The following is a 17,772-nucleotide window of genomic DNA, read 5'->3' on the forward strand; positions in this document are numbered from 1 at the left end:
GGGCCCACATCACGCCAAGACGATCTGGGCCCATGTCGAGTTTATTCGGCCCAGGTCCAAGTTGAGCCAAGTCCACTCGGACCCATGTTGAGCCAAGTCGGCTCGCATCCCTATCGGGTTGAGTCGGCCCGAGACGATGTCGAGCTCAGTCGATCCGAAACCATGTCGAGCCAAGTTGGTCTTGGCCCATATCGAGCTGAGTCAGGCCAGGCCCATGTCGAACCGAGTCAACCCGAACCCATGTTAAGCCGAGTCGATTCTGGCTGATGTTGAGTCGAGTCGGTCTAGGTCGATGTCGAGTCGAGTCGATCCGATCGATGTCGAGTCGAGTCAATCCGATCGATGTCGAGCCGAGTCAGCTAGGGCCGATATCGAGAAAAAGTCCAACAGAGCCGATGTCGAGCCATTGTCGAGCCAAGTAAGTCCGAGACGATGTTGAGCCAAGTATGTCCGGGTCAAATTCAAGCTGAGACTATTTGGACTCAAGTCAAGGCGAGTAGTTTGGGCCACAGTCAAGGCGAGTCATCACAGGCCCATCTCGAACCAAGTCCGCCCGAGCCATGTTCGGCCAAGTCGATTCTTGCCCATGTTGAACTGAGTCGACCCGGGCCCATGTCGATCTGAGTCGGGATGGCCCATGTCCAGTCGAGTCGGTCCAGGTCGATGTAGAGTCGAGTCGACCCTATCTGAACTAGAGTCGTGTTCGTCCTGGTTGATGTCGAGTCGAGTCAGCCCGAGCCCATGTGGAGCTGAGGCGGTCCGAGCCCATGTTGATTTGAGGCTACCCGAACCCATGTCTAGTCGAGTCAGTACATAATGATGTCGAGCCGAGTCAGTACGGGACGATGTCGAGTCGAGTCAGTCCATAACAAAATCGAGCAGAGTCGGCCCAATCCCATATAGAATTGAGTCAGTCTAGGCCAATGTCGAGTCGAGTCTGATCGGGCCCATGTTGAGTCGAGTTGACCTTGGTCGATGTCGAGCCAAATCAGTATAGGCCAAAGTCGAGTTGTTGTCGAGCCGAGTCACTATGTGCCAAAGTTGAGTCGATCTGGACCTATGTCGAGCTGAGTTGGTATGGGCCCATGTTGATCCATTATTGAGTTGAGTCGGTTTGGGCCAAAGTCGAGCCGAGTCAGTTCGGGCCAATGTCGAGCCTTGTCGGCATGAGCCCATGTCGAGTCAAGTCGATCTAGGGGGAAGTCGAGCCGAGTCAGCTTGGGACCATGTCGATTCGACCCGGGCCCATGTCGAGCCGAGTCAATCTTGGCCGATGTCAAGCCAATTCGGTCTGGGTTAATGTCAAACCGAGTCGGTCGAGACAATGTCGAATCGAGTCGGCCTGAGCCGATGTCGAGCCAAGTCGGTTGGGCTGATATCGAGCCGAATCGAACTGGGCCCATGTAGAGTTGAGTCTTCCGAGCCCATGTCAAGTCTAGTTGGCCCGGACCCATGTTGATCTGAGTTGGTCCTAGTCGATGTTGAGTCAATGTCGAGTCGGGTCGAGCCGAGTCGGTCTGGGTTGATGTGAAACCGAGTCGGTCGGGTTGATGTCGAGCTGAGTTGGTCGGGGCCCATGTAAAGCCAAGTCACTATGGATCCATGTTGAGTCGAGTTGTCCTGGGCCCATGTCGACCAGATTCGCTTGGGTCCAAGTCTTGTCGAGTTGGCCCGGGTATACATCTAGCCGATTCAGTCTAGATCTAGGTCGAGTCGGTCCAAGTATAGGTTGAGTCTGCTTAAGCCCAAGTTGAATCAGATTAGCCTGTATCCAAATCAAAATGAATTTAATCTAATTGAAAAGTGAATTTAATCTAGATTTATTTCACTTTAAATAAATTTTAAAAAAATCCAAATAAGGCTGGAGTGATGAGAGAAAGTGGAGAAAGGAAAGGAATACTCGTAAAAGTGATGCACATGAATCCAACAAACAAAAATAAATGCATGTTAAGCCAAACTTCTTTACTATGTATGTTAAGGTAGAGAAACTATTGGACATCTCACTAACCCAATCACCATAGAAACAATTAAGTAAAGTGAAAGAAATAATAAGATGGAAAACAAATCATATTAATTTGTACATCATATATGATTTAATAAAGTGTTATTAATTATTTTTATAAATTCAAAAATTCAAATTTGAAAATATTGATTGATTTCTTAAATGATAACATATAATTCTCAATACAAAATGATAGGGTATGGTATTTTTAATTGCAAACAAGATCTTGATAACTTCAATAACATTGTCAAATCGCTTATTATTTTGTCTAAACTCATTATTGTACAATATAAACATGTGATTTTAGAGATTAAAAAAACTAAGATGTTCCTCACAAGGAAGTGGTTGGTGTCACAAAGAGACAAAATTTTGCGTATATGATGTACCTATCCGTAACCGAAACGGGTAATGGATGTTGAGGAAATGATAGTGATCTTGATATCTTTATTGAAGTTGTTGTTGACCAGAAGGTTGATGGATCTCTTGTTGGTCAAAAGTTTAAGAAATATGTTGGAGATATAAAGTTGGTTTAAGATCATTGGATTATACTTTTGCTAATAGCCCTCTTTGGGGGATGTCTTTGACTCAAATGATTTGCTACAAAAAATTATTCCCTGTCTCTTGAAAATTATGGTCTTTTAAAATGATTGTCTTATCTTAAATCTTCAACTAATGCAACAAGTCTTAAATTAGTTTATGTCAAACCGGTTACTTCTAAATTTGTTTCTCAAGATTTAGTCTTATCAATTTTTTAATCTCTTTCAAGTGATGAACAATAGGTTGAAGAGTCATATTTGGTTATCTTGACAACAAATATTGTTAAATTTACCTCAACAATCAAAGACAATGAACTAGTTCAAACCTCAAGAAAATCAAAACGTCCTCCTAAAGCGGAAGAAAAAGTAATGGTAGTAATATATATCAATATCATAAAATTTTATTATTAGTGCCGACTACCAATGATAGTCAATTTAATTGATCCTCTTTTTGTTGTCTTAATGGAAGCTAATATTTTTGTTTATCTTCTTATCTTTATTTAATTTTATCAAAGTTTCTTTCATTTTTTTTTTCATGAGTTTATGAGATTCGTCTTATCCTCCATATTTTTTTTTATGATATTTTTAATGGGATGGCAAGTGTTGTTATAAAAAAAAACATTAAATACTATTTTTTAATATCTAATAAAAAATATGTCTATTTTTAAAAATTATTATAAATATTTTCCACCCTTTAAACATGATTTAAAAGTGGGAGGGAGATTGTACCTTTCTTTCTACTTTTAAAATTTTTAAAAATGAATAAATTTTAAAAGAAAAAATAATTAACTTAAAAAATATTAGAAAATATATTTTTTTAAATAGTAAAAGAAAAATTCACCCGTCTAAACAAATAAGGATAAAATCTTTAAAAAAAACTATTTATATAAACATTTTTATTATATTTTTCCATCATATTTAAAACACGTTCCAGTAAAAACATAAAAGAGAGGGCATAACACGTGTCCAAGACTTCAATCCAATGTAGATTACAGAAATGATAGTGTTATATGTAGTTCTGAAATATTTCAAATAACAATATTTTAAAATTCTATTTTATATTATGTAATCTAGAATTTCAAAATATATTTAAAATTATATAATCTAATCATCTAAAAATATATTTTGAACGGTACAATTTAAAATATTTTCTATATCAAAAATTTATTATAAATTCTATAATCTGAAAATAAACTATTCTGAATTATATAAATATATTTTAAATTGTATAATTTTTGAAAATATATTTTGAGTTATATTTTAGAATATGCTGTTAGTGCGTGTAATTTAAAAATCTATTCTAATATAATTTTTTAAAAATTATATTCAGAATTCAGAATTTTAAAATATATTCTCGGATAAAAAAATATTTTAAATTATGTAGTCAATACATTTACGTAATCTAAATTTTATTTTCAGAGAAATATTTTTATATAATTTAAAATATATTTATAGAGTACATAATAAGAAAATTTAAATTATTGACATTTTGGACTCTCTTTTTTAACGTGGTCAAAATGTCAACTATGGCATTGCAGCAAAACTCTAGCAGTTGAGTTCAGCTCTGAAGTATGAAACTGGAAGTCAGTAAGACAGGGTGACCTCGTAATAAGAAGGCAAGGTGAATCAATATGTCAGGCTGGGTCTATCTTGACCTTCATTTGGGCCTTATTGGGTCAACAATGTGGGGAATCATTTTTTGTTGTTTCTTCCTCTATGCACCTCCATAACTTCTCTTGGCACCCCATAGTTCAAGCGAAAAGACCATTTTGTTATAAAAAAATATATGAAATATAATTTTTCTATTTACACCTCTTGTATAGTAGAATCTGAAAGGTATAAATACCTTATGAAGTATATAATTCGAAATATTTTAAAAAAATGCATTTGAATTGTAGAATTCGAAAGAGATTCTCGGATCTATAAATACCTTTTAGATTTTGTAATTCATAAATATCTACCATATTTCATAATTTATAATGAATTATTTTAGAAGAAATTCATTTTGGATTACAAAATTTATAAGGTATTTCATTGATACCAATTCTATAATCTTGACTTTTCCGGATCATCCATTCAAAATGAAAAATATCAATAAAATAAAAAGATATTTTTGGTATTTTAAAACATGTAATACTAAAAAAATATGGAACCTAAAATCTAAAAATACCTTATAGATTCTACAATTCGAAATATTTTTAAAAAATACATTTTGAATTATAGAATTTGAAATAGATTTTCAGATCTATAAATACCTTTCCGATTCTATAATTCATAAATATCTACCAAAAATCATAATTCGTAATGAATTATTTTAAAATAAACTCATTTTAGATTACAAAATCTAGAAGGTATTTTCAATATGGATATACTTTCCGGTTTGTATAATCCAGACTTTTCCATATCACCTATTCTAAAATGAAAAAAAAAAATCAATAAAATAAATAATATTTTTGGTATTTTAAAAAATATGTGGTAGTAAAAAAATATAGAAGTGCATGAAGAAACTCTCTTTATTAAGGGTGTGTGTGATAGAGAGAAAGATAGATATAGAGAAAGATCCAAATAATACTTAAGTAACGAGGGATTGCACTTTTGCTAAAAGAATTTTGAATCATCTTAGTTTGATGTGCAGCATTTCTACCAAGGAGTTCTAATTAGATATAATAATTAAAAACAATTTGAAGAGAGAGATTAATTTATTTGAATAATCAGATAAAAATTAATGGAAGAATTTGATCGATTTTCTTGAGATTATTATGAAAATTTAAGGTTAAAAACATTTTTAATCTACTAGGAAAAAAGTGAAGGTTTAAAATTAGTTGGATTATGTAAAATTTAAGAATGTTAGCAAATTCATAGAATAAGTTACAAAATAAAATATAAGTTGTGAATAAAGTAGACAATTACAACTGGTTAAACTATCGATCTTCTCGATCTTCTTGGTTATCAGTCTTCTTAATAGTTTGATATTATTTCGATCTTCTGGCATGGGATGCATCTATTTATAGTTGTAAGTTTGAGCCTCATAGTGTAAGAGAGTGTACAAACGTGACCCAAAAAATTCAATTGACTCTTGATCGTGATTTTCACATGATTATCGCGTAATGATAGCTAAATGATGTTTTTTAATCACTTTGTAGAATGTGGTTCGTGATAAGAAGTGTAGTTGGGTGTTCGACCTCCTAATAATACAACAACCATATTAATATTTTTATTAACTGATTTCGTATACCAAATATTTACATTTTTACTATTTTTTTTCGTGGTAAATTATTTTGTTTTTATTTCAATTTCTTTCATTAATTTGAATTTTTTAGTGATTGTTTTGTTATTTTTTAGGAAATCTTTACTTATTCCGTCTTTTCATATTTTCCGGTATCAAATTATTTAAAAATAATTCTCTCTAAATTTTAATAATATTTATGTTTTTCACAAGTTATATTTACTATATATTTATTTTCATTTATATCATACACGCTAATTACGTGTAAGACAACTAAATAAATAATAGCAAAATAAATATTTTTTTTAAGACTTATCGTTATTCTTTGAGTTCGAGGACAAATGTACTATGGACATGTATTGATACATTGTCACTGTAACAACATGTGTTGGCATCTCGAATTTTTTATTGATAAATCAGTCATGATAATTAGCTTATAAAAATTATCATGTAATTACATCATTAACGAAAATAAAGGACTAATTTAGTATGAGATTATTATTAAAGAGATATTGTACCTACTTGAGTCCAAAATAATTATAGGACACATAACAAATATAAATATATAAATTAGGAAAAATATATTAAATATTTGAGAATACACTAAATAATTTTACTAATCTTTAAGATTGAAGACAAGGAACCTAAAACCAAAGATTATATTTAATCATAATTATTTAATCTTGTAAGAACACCGGGTATATTTATGAAAAAAAATCCAAAAAATATGAAGCTTTAGTATTCAAAAGATCAAACATACCCAAACATAAGAACATGACTAATTTTCTTCTTAGAGTCTAATTATATATTTTTGAAATACATGACGTGATGGGAATTTAGGTTAACTATTTTATATCATTTTCTTTTTATTCACCATGGTCAGTCTCAATAAATAAAAACTGCAATTTTTTTATCTATTTTAATTAAAATGGAATCTTAAATTCAAAGTTTGATGAAAAAACAGTATGATGAATGTTCTTGCCAGAAAGGAACTTGGTGGAGACTTGGTTTTGGAATGTTAGGCTTCAGCATACTCTTGGAGAGGCAAAAGGCATGTGCAGATTAATTTGCTTAACAAAAGTTTAGTCTTGCGTTTCTTTCTGTGTTTTTTCAGTTTTGGCCGTTTGAAATGATACAAGCATTTCCTATACAACGATAAATGTTCTTATGAAGAATCCTAAATGTAACTATGTATAAAGAAGGCTGAGATAGTATTTGAAATATTTGTTGTGAAATTGTGATATGTTGGTTGAGTTTCTTTAAGTTTCCTTATTTTATTATTGATGTTCCGTCGATCGATCTGTGATTGCATTCTAACGTTTAAGTCATGCTATGATTTAAGTGTATTCTAGTTAAAATATGAAAAAACGTCGGAATACAATCACAGGTACCTCGACCGACAGAACATCGAAGAAAAAAAGTTTGAAGAAACTCAATGATTACCTACACATCACAATTATACAACAAATTTCATATCCTATCCGGACTTCTCTTTTTAAATAAAATAAAATAATACTTTTATACTAATTTCAAATATCACAGTACAATTTACTTCTAAATAAGTTAGAATTAACAATATAATACATTGTAATCAGAATTATATTGACGCCATTAATACTACAGTGATAGTAATAATTATGATTTTGAGTTCTTTAAAATAAAATAGTATTATAATTATGAATTCGTAATAGGGTTTCAAACATTGTGTTGGTGGTGCAAATCCCAACGGTGACAAGGAGGCGTGAAGTCGCCGAAAGGGAGGCTTGTCACGCACTCTTCCATTCCAATCATTCACCCCTGTCTCTCTCTTTTCCAACTTCTTTCTTCCATTCCAATATATTAACAATATCTTTTATTTTTAAAATATAAAAATAATAAAACCAACTTATTCATTTCAAATATATTGTTTATTAATTTAAAAGGGTAAAGATTTTAAAAGATAAATGTTTAGATACGATTTAATTTTTTTTAATCGTTAAATTTATAATCTATTCATTTTTTAAGTTTCATGATGGGTAGTTATTATATATTTTCACCTTTTTTTGTTTATGCGAAAAATATATTGTTATCAAACTCAAGCTAATTATCACTCTCACATCTTCCAAATTTTTTTGGTTACATTTACAAACTGCATTCCGCTGACTTTTTGTTTTATTCTTCCACTTTTTGTTTTGGTTACTTTTAGGGTTGTTTACTTAAAACTAGACCAAATACTTATAAATAAATAAAATCAAATTAAGATAACCTTTTACAAATCATAAAAATAAATATTTTAAAAAGCTAAAATAATTTAGCTTAATCACATTTTTTTTATAAATTTTCTTAAATGAGTCATTATTCGGCTTACCATAAAATACTTCTGAAATGCATTTTTTTAAGGAATTACTTTATTTCTTACTTTACTTACGCGGTGCATCGTACCACAGTGAAAGAAGACAAATACATGTTACTATATAATACACTTAATGATACGTATATTATATTAATTAATTGTATATATAGTTCTAACTCATGATTTTTACTATTTTTTTAGTCGAAGAGCATCTCAATTTTATCATGAGTTAAATATATTTTTTTGTCAATAGTAGGAGGCACTTTAATTGCCTTTCTTTTTCATAAAAAAAAAATAGTATACGTTTTATTGATCTCCTTCTAATGAATTCCTATAATTTTAAATATTATTTAATATATATATATATATATATATATAATACATAAAGTTACAAGAGAAGTCCCATTATCATCCTTAAAACCTTGACACTAAACTTAGTTCAAGGATGTCATGTAGTCAATATAGTGAATCTAGTTCTGTAAGATAAAAAAAGAAAAAGAAAACTTTGTCATTGTTGTTGCTACTAAATAGGAGGACTTGTTTTCTTTTTTATTTTAATAGTACATTTAATGATACCATGTATTTTATAATTTTGCATTTCAAAAGTAATAGCTAAGTATTAAATCATTTTCCTTGTTTGGCTTTGAAAATAAAAGTAGAAGAGACGAAAAATAGAAAAGAAATAAATTAAGAGAAGAGAAATGCATTAAAAAAAATGGAATTAAATTATTAGTTAGTTGGTAAGGTAAGAATAAATGAAAAATTAACAGTTTTTTAATTGTATGATTTTACACAATAATAAATGGATACATGAATGAATGTAACTGTAATTAAAAATAGGAGTTATTTATAAATTCTCAATATATTAACATATTTGAATAAGTAAAACTGTTTTTTCTAATTGAAACCCTCCCTTGGTGTTCATTCCATTTGATTTCCTCGCATATCACGGGCTGATTTGATTCATGGGCCTCCCAGATCTTATGGCCCAATCGTTTGTGTAATAGGTAAAGAATTATGGAAGGGGGAAGAGGGAATAATTCAATAATAATAATGTTAAAAAAAAGAGAAAATGGCATTGGAATTGACATTGGCGTAGTGATGCCAGATGTGAGTAGGTGGGGTCAGGGGAGGAAAAGAGAGGGAGAAAGAGCAGAAAAGAGTGAGTGGCCACACCCTCCTACACGACCCAACCCTCGCTTTTAACTAAGAACCAACGACCAACCAAGAATAACTCGAATCTACTCCACCTTCCTCCTTCACCGCCACACAATACACTCACCCCCTCTCTTCATTATTATTTTTTATTTATTCTCATTTATTATAAATTATATATAAACCTATCCTCCCCTCACTCTTCATCTTTTCTTCCAATACCTCCGCCACCCCTTTCTTTCTTCTTCTTCTTCTTCTCTCTCTCTTTCTTATGCACACACGCCACACCAACGCAACACTCACACAACACTATCTCCCTTTCATGACTGTTATCACCCAAACGCCAAGATGCTGAACGATGACTGGGTGAGGGCGGCCATGACGGACGAAACCTTCGTCGTCGAAGTTCTCCTACGACTCAAGCAAACCGTTTCGACCGAATCTCACCACCGCCTACCTCTCTCCTGGGGGCTCAAACAGCCGCGCTCAAGATCAAGGCTAGCAACCGCCGTCTCTCGCTGCGACGCCGCCGTTTCAACCAGATGCAGTCCCACCACGCCGCTCTCTTGGAGCAGCGGCGCCTCGCCATCCGCCACCGCCGACGGTTACGAAGACTCCAGTCGCCAACACCATGCCGCCAGATCCAAGGTTATATTTCTTTCTCTCTATCTCTCCCTCCGTTTCTTCTGATCTCTGTTGTGTTCTCAGACTTCCGTTGTTTCACCGTTACGACTGCGCGTGCGCGTAACTCCCTCCGCCTTTCGAGACCTGCGGTAGTTCTCGGCGGTTCAGATGGCTACCTCACGAAACATTCTTTCCTTCTGCATGACGTTTACTTCGGGTCTGACAATTTTGCCCTTTGCCTCTTTATTCACTGGCCAAAGGCCAGCGGAGTTTTTAAGCTTTAACCGCTTCCCCCTTTTTTTTTCCTTTTTTTCAATAGCGCATCGTTTTCGGTGTTCCGCTGACATCAGACGCTGACGGCGAATCTGTCAATTTCTCTGTTTTTCTTTTTCTTTTAGTTTTAAAGTCGAATTATTACTATTATCCTCCACTCACTTGTGCTGATTACCTCTCCTTATGGATGATGGTTTTTCCGTTCTTATTTGTTTCTAATTATTTTTTGGGGCTCCTTCGGTGTTCACGTTGATATTGTGGTGACGGAAATATCCGGGGATGTTTGTGGGGGCATTAGGTCAGCACTGGAAGAAAGACTTGGCGTTTTGTTATCGCCTGCTTTTGTTTGGGGTACCCGCCTGTCATTCTATGTTTTCTCAATTGATTACGAAAACGCCCTTCCTAGGTGCAACTAATATTCCGCTGACACGCCCTTTTTTTCTTTTGACGTGGTGAAAAAAAAATCAATAATTTAATTTAACCACTAACACCAATTTTCCCGGTGGGCTTAATCGAGATGAGAGCAGAGATTCTTTTTTCTTAATATTTATTACATCGACAAAAGTCGTTAAAAATGGCAGTGGAAGGCGTGGGTAGTTTGGTCAATGCAAATATGGGTTTGTGGGGCCCCATGATTTAGATGTGGATGGGTACGGTTCCGAAAAGACCGAACCGAATGTGGAGTGTGGAAGGTTTGCTTCGTTATGTCGTGGATAGATGACGGGCCTGCGATTCGTTGAAGTTAGTGTCATAAGTTATGGTAAGTTCCTGAGTTAGCTGCATCGGTTCTGCTTTTGCACCTGGACCTGGGCTGGAGTGGAAAATTCACCTGTGTCTTTATAACAAGTACCACTAGTATTTATTTAAATAATAATTAAAATAATGGTCATTAAAAGGCGTTTATAATTGAAAAGAAAATTTAGGTGTATGAGGAATGTGGGATAGAGAGATAGAGTTGTTGGTGTGGATGTAAACGGTTTCTGGTGTTGAAATGAGATGTGATAGACAGGGAGAACACGGCGACACAGTGCCATTATGAGGTGGATGGGGTATCAGTATCACGGGGGTGATGGTAGTTAAAGTTGGTGCCTTAAATGGGAAATTAAAATCCTATACATTAGGATTCGGTTGGGTGGGAAACGGGAAGATACGCAGCATTTGAGCCCCCTTGGCCCACTCCACTCCAGGGCGTGCACCATGCTGTGAACCCCGAATATTTGTTTCTCTATTCTCTACTCCTTCCAAAATTACAATTTAATTTTAATTTATGGGGCTACTGGGTTAAGCTCATGTGACCCAGTCACGTGACCATTCCAAACACCATCATCATCATCACGTGCCTGCCTATGCTGAGTTGTCCTCCTCACTCTCATCTGCGTCAGGATCACTTTTTCGCGATAATAACCAAAAAATAAATTATGCCCAAGTTGGGCTTTGATCAGAAAGAATTATAAATGGGCTATACGTGGGCCTGACGGTAGGTGAGGGTATGCCATGCCAATGACCTGAGACGTGTTCCATTGCATAAAAATTATTATTTCTTTTTATAAATTCTAAGCATCTAGCTCCCTCTCAAGCAACCTTTGCAAGCTAAGTATATTTCACTTTAGCTGGATCCCAACGTCAATGTCTTCTCGATCATTTCATTCTACCCTTTCCTTGGGCTGCTATGCTGAGATACTCGGTCTGATTGAAGTTACTTTTATCTTTTATTTTTAATTTTATATTCTTCTCAGTTGCTTATTGATATGATTTAGCTACACTTTTGTTTGTTTCTGTTTTATTTCAAAAATAGAGGTCCCTTTTTCCCCTTATTTTCGACTTTGGTTTTATCGAATGGTTATTCATGTCACTATCTTGCTAATCCTTTATGATCTCACCAATTTTCAGGCTACTGCCACGAGTGGATACACTGCCAACTCCGCTTCTACCAAGAGGTGCAGAAGAAAAAAGGTAAAACTACACTTCATTATCCTAGTAATTTGCTACCTTCATTCTTTTTCTTCGAAAGATTTCAAAGATCGTATATTCCTGGTGAATGATTTCTGGGTTGAGAAGCCGTTGACAGTGACCTTTCTTTTGTTCTTCAAATACTGTATACGAATGTTAATCGTTATTTTTTACTCGTTCTTCAGACTTTTGCTGAACTAAAGGAAGAGGAAAACTCCCTGCTAAAAGAAAGAATATATTTGAAAAAGGTATCTCCCTGGGCTTGGCACATATTCTCAAGAACTATAAATTTTAGTTTGGCATACATAAACATGTGATGATGTGAGTAATTATTCACGAATATTAATATCACTCTTGCTTTGCAGGAAATAGCAACTATAAATGCAAATTTTGAGGCACAGGGAGCTAAAAATGAGAGTCTGAAGAAGATTAAGGTATGTTCAGATGCTCTCTCTACTTTTTTATGTAGTGAAATCAACCTTATTGATTAAAGCTTATCCTCATTTTTTTGGTTTTTGGTACTTTTAGCTTGATATCGGATCAAATTATCAGAAGAATCCAAGTTCAACATCTGTTGAACCACAGTGTATGGTTGCTGGTCAACCCCATCAGAGAATAGTATCTCCGACCCTCACACGTCCCACTCAAGATGATACTCGTTCCCAAGCATCAGAATCTAGGCCAAACGAAATAGAATCAACCGGGGAAAGGTTTTTCTTGATACCAGATCTCAATATGACCCCATCCGATGATGTTTCTTGCACTGACACCCTATGTTGAATGAGTTGAGAACTTTTTTGCTTTCTTAGTTCAGAACGCAGAACTCTTGAAACAGTTGCTCTGTTTGTGTTTGGGGAAACAAAGCTGAAAAAATGTACAGGCCATTTTCAAGGCTCTATCCAATAGAAACCAATGGACAACATGGTGCGCCAGAGACGTTTCTTGGTGTGATTACCAGTTCTTATGAATAGCAAAGAATTTGGTAGTCATATATGGGACAATTTTCTTGGGTTTCTAGCCATTAGGCTGTAGAGTAGAGATATGCTAAGGTCGCAGGTTGCTCCCATTCAGAAATTTCCCTTAAAAAGCCTTGGGAATTCTTCAATCTTGTAAGATGTACCATTCTTTTGTAGGTTAAATCTCTTGGATTCCCCCTTTAGAAGGTATCTAAAATTAATCTACAATTCTATATTTTTATTCATCAGTTCCATTGGTTGCGTTGCTCCATTTCTTTTATACAAGTTAATGTTCCACCTCCTGGATATAGTGTAGGATGTTTCTTTTTTGGGAATGTGTTGTGAAATTCATGCCCCTCCTGGAAGTTGAGGGGACGGAGAGAATATCTCGGTCCACTTCATATGGTTTTTTGTAGGATTATTTGGCACTATCATGGTGTGCTAGATTCGCTTATCTCACTGCTGACTGGTGAACACAAGATCCTGGCACCGTGTATTATTCTATTTGATTAATGACACCTCCTCTCCACGTCCAAACAATTTTACTTTGTTTAACATAAGGTAATATAACTATGAATTAATTAAAATATTTTATATAAATATGTTTCAATTTATATATTATATAATTATAAATTATAAAATGATAATAAACAGGCAATATAACTATGAATTAATTAAAATATAAATATGTTTCAATTTATATATCATATAATTATAAATTTATATAAATTATAAATTATAAAATGATAAAATATTTATCAATACATATATAATTATAAATTATAAAATGATAATAAAATATTTTATAAGTGTATTGATGTCAGATATAATTACCTCATTTAAAAATAAAGAGTATTCCAGCCTATTTTACTACATAAGTGCACTGCTAACTATGGTTATCTGTGAGTTGTTGTGAGTTTGAGGTTAGATCTTTTACATACTTATTTTCAACCACTCTTAAGTTCATAGTAGGGTCTCCTTAGACTTTTTTTTGTTTGGGCAATAAAATAAATAGGAATAGATTATGGGTTGCTTGGTTTTTTCCCCTTTCCTTCATTTTTAGTGAAAATAGAAAAGGTTACTGAGAACATGTTTTTTCATCTTTTAAAACTATTTTATGCGTAAAACGAGTTCCAAACGAGGTTATGAGTAAATACGAAAAATGAAGTAAGTAATTGAAAGCGAGGGCACATCTAATTTTAACTACAAATTTTGTGAGATCAATCATTGCTTAGTATTTTCATTGAGTTTTTTTAGCGATGCAAAGATCCATTTAGTTTAATGATATATTTAGAAATTGGAAGCGAACAATTATCTTTTTTGTGGTCCATGACATGACATGGTATATCAGAAGTTTAGAAATGTGACACATAGACGTATGATAAATAATCAGGTATTAACAATTTTACCCTGCAACCTTTAAACAATATTTTAGAAATATGCATTTTGGTTCAAGTATAAAGTTAAGCGTTTAGGGTTATTTGTAAATTATTTCAAGATTTGGAAAGTTGAAAGCCTCCTCGGTCTTTTTGGGTCTGGAAAAATTGTCTTCCTCATAATCTCATTATTTATTTATTTATTTATAATGAAATTTCTTTATTCTGATGGGAGACAAAAATTTTAATTGATTAGTTCTGCTCTTATTGTATAACTAAATAAATCTTACGCGTCGCATTGTTAGTTTTTGGGTTTTCAATTTATATATAAGTGAAATTTAGAGATTCATTTAACTTTTATCATAGGATGTTCATTATTTATGGAGCTTTAATGACTAAGGTAGGTCCACGTAGGGGAGATCCTTAATTGTGGTTTATAGTTTGTTTATTATACAACATTTGTTAATGGTATAGTTAAAGTCTTTAATTCCAATTATCATATGTTTGTTATGTATGTTGTAATATCTTGTCACTTTAGATTTTTGGTAATACATTGGTCTTCTATGTCGAACAAGATAAAAAATTTAAAAGAAAAAATCAAATTCTTAATTACAACAGCCGTTACTTTTGACATTCCAGGAGTCAAGCAAGAAATTTTTCAAAGTGTTCAACTATGCATGGGTGGACGATTAGGTTTAAAAGAACTTCTTGAAATACCATTTTAAATCCAAAGAAGCAAAATGAATTCAATAAAATGAAGAGAACTGTGGAATCACACTTCTTCAAAGACAGATGCGGAGAGAAACTGTTAGACTTCTTGCGTTGCGAAGAGAGATCGAAGATGAAGATTTTATGACACAATGCGAGCACGCTTTAGACATTCGCTATTAATGTAAATATAGTAGAAGGATGATGTGTCAGATGATATTGTTTCTTTTGTACAAGAGCAAGGCCTTTGATACCTTCTCCTTGGGACGATAAGATTTGTCTGATTTTTTTTTTTTTATACTTTTATTCGTGTTTAATAATGGATGTGTATGTCAGATTGACTTTGTCATATGCGTATTACAAATTTTAAACATTATGTCCACTTAGTTGCACTAGAATAATTGAATATCATTATAGGCTTTTCTACTATTGTGTTTAGGAGTAGTTGTTGACTAAGAATTATGTAAAATTTAAAAAATATTGAAACAATTTTCATATTTACCAACCAATTTGTCTCAACGTATGCATGTGTCAACCTAACTTGATTTGGACAGCTTGGCTTAACTTAGACCTATACTTACTCAACTCGACTTGATCTTGGTTTGACTCGGCTTGATCTAAGTTTGAGACGATAAAACTTAGTTTGTGCTTGGACTAACTTGGTTTGATTTGGGTTTGGACTCACTCGACTTGATCTGATTGGGTTGACTCAACTCAAGCTATGTTAGGCCTACTCTACTCGACTTGGGTTTGGTTCAATTAAGCTTGAATTGGGCCCATACTCACTCAACTTGATCTGGACCTAAGCCAAATCAACCTTACTTGGGCCAGACTGGCTTGACTTGACCTAGGATCAAGACAACTTAATTTAACTGAGTCATGAGTCGACTCGACTCAACTCAACTTAGTTCTGATATTGGTTTAAGCTTGGGCCAAATCTAACTGGACTCAACTTAGATAGAATGGACTTGATATTGGCCTAAGTCGACTCAATTTGACATAAGTTCGGATTGAATTGACTCAACCTATGTGTAGGTCAACTCAAAATTAGTTTTGGTTGAATTGACTCGATATGGACTTGGGTCTCGGATGAATTGACCCCACTCAACACTAGTTTAAATTGAATTGATTTGATCTTGACTTGTCTCAATTTAGGTCTGAGTTGAATCGACTTCACTTGAACCGTCAACTTCACTCAACTTGGATCTAAGTTGAATCAACTCAATCTTCTCTTAGATCACTATGTTTGAATCAACTTGATTCAACCTAAGTCCAATCTAGTATTATCTATCTTGGGTTTAACTCGACTTACTATTTCATAACTTGAAATGTGAGACTTACTTTGATTTAAAAATTTAAAATCTAAAAAATTATTAATGAATTAAATTAAAAATAAATTCATTTAAATATATTTATAGTAATATAAATTTAGATAGTTATAAATTGAATTTCATAATTTTAAATTTTTTCACACCTTACTCATTTTAACAATTGTATTTCTTCATAGATATTTATGAAAAAGAATGACGTCAATGTGTAACCGTAACCCTAACCCTAGTCGTTCCTCCAAAAATGTCATTTAATTTTTACGGAATACTTCAAATAAAACTTTCATCTTGAAGTAGAAAGAAATGTTATGGATCGAGTGAAACTTTACAACTTTTTTTTATTTCTCTCCAAATAAATAAAACAAATTTTCTATATCCCTTTATTTGTAATTTTTTTTATAAATCATCCAAAACAAAGTGTTAGAAAGGGGTAAAGCACCTCTTGAAAAAGACTTCAGAAAAAGGTGGTGATTTTTGCCGTTTTCAACAATTTGAAGATTTTTTATGGGCCCCACTATCTACAAACTCACAAAAGCTAACGTCCAAGCGAGAAAGGATCCATAAAACAGTACTTTTACCTCTATGCAATTTCCAGGAAAGAGGGATTTAAACCTGTACTTTTGTTTAAGAAATAAAAAGACAATGATTCTACGAGAAATCACAAAAAAAATAAATCAACAATGCTTCTACAATCAATCAATTGATGATAGTGACTTTTGGGTGATCTTGTTGCTGCATCTGATCAAAATCCAAAATCTGGTAAGTGCTTTCAAGGACATCTTTCAATGAATTTCTTTTAAATATATTTGAAAGAAAGTTCATAAGGTTATATTTAGTTTAGTCAAAAATAATAGTTTCTTTCTTGAATAATTTCTTCTTCTTATATATAATAGTGGTTTTGTCCGGGTCGTGCAGGCCGGTCTGCGACCTGCTGAAAAAAACGCGAGCGGGTTGCTTATTTCAATCTGCTGGCCCGCTTAGGTCCGCTCCACATAATCCGCAGTCCGCGCGGGTCAAGTGCGAGACAGGGCGGGTTGACCCGCATAACCTGTATAACTTTGAAATGTAGAATTTTTTTTTTCTGCACCTCCCCATTTTCTTTATGTAGCCTCATATTTCACATTTCGAAAATTTTAATAGCATCTTACTACGCATGTCTCGTGAAAATAATATTATGAGATCATTTACTTAATGCATCTAAATAATAAAAATTCAATTTTTTTTTTTAAGTTTCTTATGCGGGCTGGCCTGCAAGCCCACGGACCAACCCTTTTGCAAAACGGGTTACAAAAATCAGCCCACAGAT

General features: G+C 33.6%; 1 protein-coding gene across 2 annotated transcripts; it reads left to right on the forward strand.

Annotated features, from left to right (window-relative positions):
* Positions 1–9,169: 9,169 nt before the first annotated feature.
* LOC137821117 (uncharacterized) lies at positions 9,170–13,302 on the forward strand. 2 transcript variants are annotated; one of them, XM_068625556.1, is made up of 5 exons: positions 9,170–9,899; positions 12,039–12,101; positions 12,284–12,346; positions 12,464–12,532; positions 12,627–13,302. In XM_068625556.1, exons 1-5 carry the CDS (start codon positions 9,600–9,602, stop codon positions 12,876–12,878), a joined length of 747 nt encoding a protein of 248 aa, XP_068481657.1. In that variant the 5' UTR covers positions 9,170–9,599; the 3' UTR covers positions 12,879–13,302. The 2 variants fall into 2 exon arrangements, with proteins under 2 accessions (XP_068481657.1, XP_068481660.1); XM_068625559.2 differs by lacking the exon at positions 9,170–9,899 and adding an exon at positions 11,682–11,832.
* The last annotated feature ends 4,470 nt before the right edge of the window (positions 13,303–17,772 follow it).

This window comes from Phaseolus vulgaris, chromosome 9, assembly GCF_051622355.1.
Source record: "Phaseolus vulgaris cultivar YP4 chromosome 9, ASM5162235v1, whole genome shotgun sequence".
NCBI classification, from domain to species: domain Eukaryota; kingdom Viridiplantae; phylum Streptophyta; class Magnoliopsida; order Fabales; family Fabaceae; genus Phaseolus; species Phaseolus vulgaris.

Coding starts and splice junctions, on each gene's coding strand:
- LOC137821117 (XM_068625556.1), top strand. CDS start 9,600: ATGCTGAACGATGACTGGGTGAGGGCGGCCATGACGGACGAAACCTTC. Junction 9,900..12,038: donor ACCATGCCGCCAGATCCAAG/GTTATATTTCTT, acceptor ACCAATTTTCAG/GCTACTGCCACGAGTGGATA. Junction 12,533..12,626: donor AGAGTCTGAAGAAGATTAAG/GTATGTTCAGAT, acceptor TGGTACTTTTAG/CTTGATATCGGATCAAATTA.